The sequence below is a fragment of the Austrofundulus limnaeus genome, unplaced genomic scaffold (genome assembly GCF_001266775.1).
Source record: "Austrofundulus limnaeus strain Quisiro unplaced genomic scaffold, Austrofundulus_limnaeus-1.0 Scaffold127, whole genome shotgun sequence".
In the NCBI taxonomy this organism is placed as follows: Eukaryota; Metazoa; Chordata; class Actinopteri; order Cyprinodontiformes; family Rivulidae; genus Austrofundulus; species Austrofundulus limnaeus.
In genome coordinates, this window is record NW_013952529.1 from 976,338 (window position 1) to 980,297 (window position 3,960).

At 47.4% G+C, this 3,960-nt stretch overlaps 1 protein-coding gene across 3 annotated transcripts in view; it reads left to right on the top strand.

Moving 5' to 3' along the window:
- Window positions 1-3,441, top strand: part of chd6 (chromodomain helicase DNA binding protein 6) — a gene marked incomplete at its 3' end in the record, with an annotated part of 69,162 nt that extends 65,721 nt beyond the window's left edge. For all 3 annotated transcript variants that reach the window (XM_014015346.1, XM_014015347.1, XM_014015348.1), the window contains 3 exon segments: window positions 1,778-2,401; window positions 2,915-3,160; window positions 3,301-3,441. In XM_014015346.1, coding sequence (XP_013870800.1) covers window positions 1,778-2,401; window positions 2,915-3,160; window positions 3,301-3,441 — 1,011 coding nt within the window.
- Window positions 3,442-3,960: the final 519 nt, after the last annotated feature.

Below are 3,960 nucleotides of genomic sequence, written 5' to 3' on the forward strand. Positions count from 1 at the left end.
ACACTCTGCTCCTCCTCCCTCCTCCCATCAGCAGACTCCGCCTCCTTCTGGCTCCCATCTCACTCTTCCTCTCTTACATCAGAAGGCTCTTCCTCCCTCCTCCAGCTGCTCACCTGTTCCTCCTCTGACCTCCTCGCTTCAACTAACACAACACTCTGCTCCTCCCTCCTCCCCGCATCAGCAGACTCCACCCACTTCCACTCCTCCCTGTCACTGTAGCTCTGCCCCTCCTCCTCCTCATTTTGGTGACTCCTCCCACCCCGCAGCTGTGGAGGACCCCGTGTCCCCCTCCTGGCCCCCTCGTCCCTCCTGCTGCTGCGACAGAGTCGTTCCCTCAGAGACCTTCCAGCTCCTGCTCCAGCAGGACCACCAGCTGCGCCTCCTGCAGGCTCAGGTAACAGAACCGTCAGCAGGTGGGCGGGGCTAAGCTCTGCCACTCCTCCAGGTGTTTTCAACTGTTTCCTGTTGCAGATCCAGATGCTGCTGGAGGCTCAGGGGACGCTCCGGACCTCCAGGACCACGTCCAGCGTCGCTGTGGAAACAGGTGAGTCTGTGTGAAAAACCTGCCAACAGGAAGTGAATCTGAATGTGGATCTGTGTTTGATTACTCTGCCTGGCTTTCTCAAGGACCAGGATGTGACACAAAAATCTGAATTATGGAACTGAAAGTGAAAGTAGTCAAACTGARTTTTTAATAAACCAAAATACAGTTTCAAAGCAAATTAATTCAGATACAAAACTTTAAATTCAGTTTCAGTTTAGCAAAATTCAATTTCAAATTGTGCAAATACAGATTAAATCTGAGCAATTCAAATTCACTTCCTGCTCACACAAGATTTATCCCGTTGTTTTCTTCCACACAACAGCTCCGTTAACAAAAAGCTTTATGTTTCTCTGTGGAAGGATACACAGAATGAAGAATGCTTTATAAAACAATATTTTAAACCAAAATAAGATGAAATAATTGGACTCTTGTTAAATTCAAATATAAGAATCTTTGCTGGATAAACTTTATTTTTATTTTTATTTTATTTAAGCTCTGGACATGTCTTGTTTACACCGTTGCTTTGTTGCTTATTTGTAAAGTTTCCTGTTGCTGATTTTATGTATGTGGATGTTAGACCTGGGCCAATAATGATTTTTTTTAAATAAGAAATGAGCAAATCTATTTAACAAACAAAACAAGACATGAGCTCTTTGGTATGGTTGTTTTAGTCCATTTAGACCAAAAACTCCTGAAATCTGAATATTGTTTCAAAAATACCAAGTTAGCACAACAGCAGGTTAAGGTTAAAACTAGCAAACACTAGCTAAAATCTAAGTTAGCATAACAGCAGTTAAAGAATAAAACCTGCAGAACAGTAGGTAAGTTATTATTAGCAGAACATTCGGTAGAAGCTAAAGCTAAAAAAGCAGCCAGTTTGCTGAAGTAAATTATAAAGATTTTTCAATAACTTCGAGTTCAGTGCAAAAAAAAAAAACATTTTAATAAAGATTAAAATTATTTTAAAAAGTCCCAGCTGTGAAGTCATGAATGAGCTGAATATTTTGATATAAAGTTGGAGTTTAAAAACACCCAGATGAAGCTAAAAACAGGAAGCTGTGCTGCTGTTTGGGTTTATTCTGCTCGTCGTAGCTTCAAAGCCTCCTGCAGATAAATTTGAAAGCGTGTTTTGGACCGGGCCCAGGTCCGGTGTGCAGCTGCTCCGTGTCGTGTCTCATGTGTGTTTAACCATCATCTCTCTCCCGTCCTTGTCCACCCTGTCCACCCTGACAGTACGTGCCGCGGGGCGGTGCTTGCGGGCGCGGAGCTTGGCGCCTCACCTCCTTGCCTCTCTTGCAGGAGAGGCTTGTGGCTCCGCCCTTCCTCCCTGAGCTCAAACGAGCAGGAGGTCGAAGGTCGTTCGACTACGAGGCCGCCGCCGCAGCCGCCAAGATCTTAGCTGGAAAGTCTGTGTCGCTGAGCCACACGCCTGCTGTCGCCTCCACCAGCTCCGGTGGCGAGAAGGCGCCAGTGGTGGCTCCGCCCCCTCAGCGCTCCGGAGCCATGTTGATAAACGGCTGGCAGGAAACGGCCATAGACCTGACCAAGGCTTCAGGAGAAATAAGCACGACGAGCGGAGGCGGGGCCAGCGACGCGGCGGGAAACGGCCAGTCCAACGCCGCGGCTGGAAAGGTGCCGACGCTGCCGCCGATCACGGCTCCGTTACCCGGCCCGGTCGGATTGGACATGTCCGGGATCCTGCAGGCGGGGCTTATCCACCCCGTCACGGGACAGATTGTTAACGGCAGCCTGAGGGGAGACGACTCCCTGAGGAGGAGGAGAGGCAGGAGGAGAAACGTGGAAGCTCTGTACTCTGAGTTCGCCAAGAGCCGAGGACTGCACCTCCCTGACACTCAGGTGGGTAGGAGGAGGCGTGGCCTGTCGGCGTCAGGGCAGAGAATATTTTCAAAGTAAAAGCTCCTGAAGGGAAATCAGTTTGTCTTTGAGGATGTAAATCTAGCAAAAGATGAGCTAAAACCAGCAAAACAGTAGCTAAAAATCAATGTTAGCATAGCAGCAGTTACAGGTTTAAACCAGCAGAACAGTGGCTAAAAGCTTAAACCAGCAAAACATGAGCTAAAACCAGCAGAATAGTGGCTAAAATCCATGTTAGCATAGCAGCAGTTACAGGTTTAAACCAGCAGAACAGTGGCTAAAAGCTTAAACCAGCAAAAGATGAGCTAAAACCAGCAAAATAGTGGCTAAAATCCATGTTAGCATAGCAGCAGTTACAGGTTTAAACCAGCAGAACAGTGGCTAAAAGCTTAAACCAGCAAAAGATGAGCTAAAACCAGCACAATAGTGGCTAAAATCCATGTTAGCATAGCAGCAGTTGAAGACCAACATCAGCCTGTGTGTGTCCTCCTGCAGGGTCGTGTGGAAGTGATCAGCCACTCCTCTGTCTCCTCCTCCACCTCCTCACCGTCTCCTTCTCCATCGGAGCGACCCGCGGGACCTCCAACCCCGTCCTCCTCCTCGACCCCCACCCCCACTCCGACCCAGACGCCCCCTCAGCCGGAGATCGTGGCGGTGGACCGAGAGGCGGCCAGCAAAGGTCTGATCGAGTGGCTGAGGCAGAACCCGAGCTACAGCATGGACCTGCCTGCCTTGACTCACGTACGTTCCTCTGAACTCATAGAAGGTGTCAGAAGTTTCACATCTTTCATCTTTCTGCTGCAGCGTTATCAGAACTTCCTGTTTGCCTCCAGCAGAGGGCGCTTCAGCCTCAAACATGACTTCTCTCCTCTCCTCTTCAGTCTGGAGCCAGTTTGTTGCACGGCTTCGTGGAGCGTCCCAAACAGAGACGACATCGCTGCAAAGACCCCACCAAGCTGGACGTCAACTCGCTGACGGGGGAGGAGAGGGTCCCCGTGGTGCACCGAGGCACCGGACGCAGGGTAGATGATAAACAGAGCAAAGTGAAACACTGAAGTTTTAGAGTTTAAAGTACCTGTGACTTCAAAATGTTTTAATACATATGAATGCATTTTTAGGGTACGCCTTTAAATCTGAGTTAGCATAACAGCTGGTTAAGGCTAAAACTAGCAAAACACAACAGCAGGTTAAGGCTAAAACTAGCAAAACACAACAGCAGGTTGAGGTTAAATCCAACAAAACACTAGCTAAAATCTAAGTTAGCATAGCAGCAGGTTAATGCTAAAACTAGCAAAACACTAGCTAAAATCTAAGTTAGCATAGCAGCAGGTTAATGCTAAAACTAGCAAAACACTAGCTAAAATCCAAGTTAGCATAACAGCAGGTTAATGCTAAAACTAGCAAAACACTAGCTAAAATCTAAGTTAGCATAACAACAGGTTAATACTAAAACTAGCAAAACACTAGCTAAAATCTAAGTTAGCATAACAGCAGGTGAAGGCTAAAACCACAAAACACCAGCTAAAATCCAAGTTAGCATA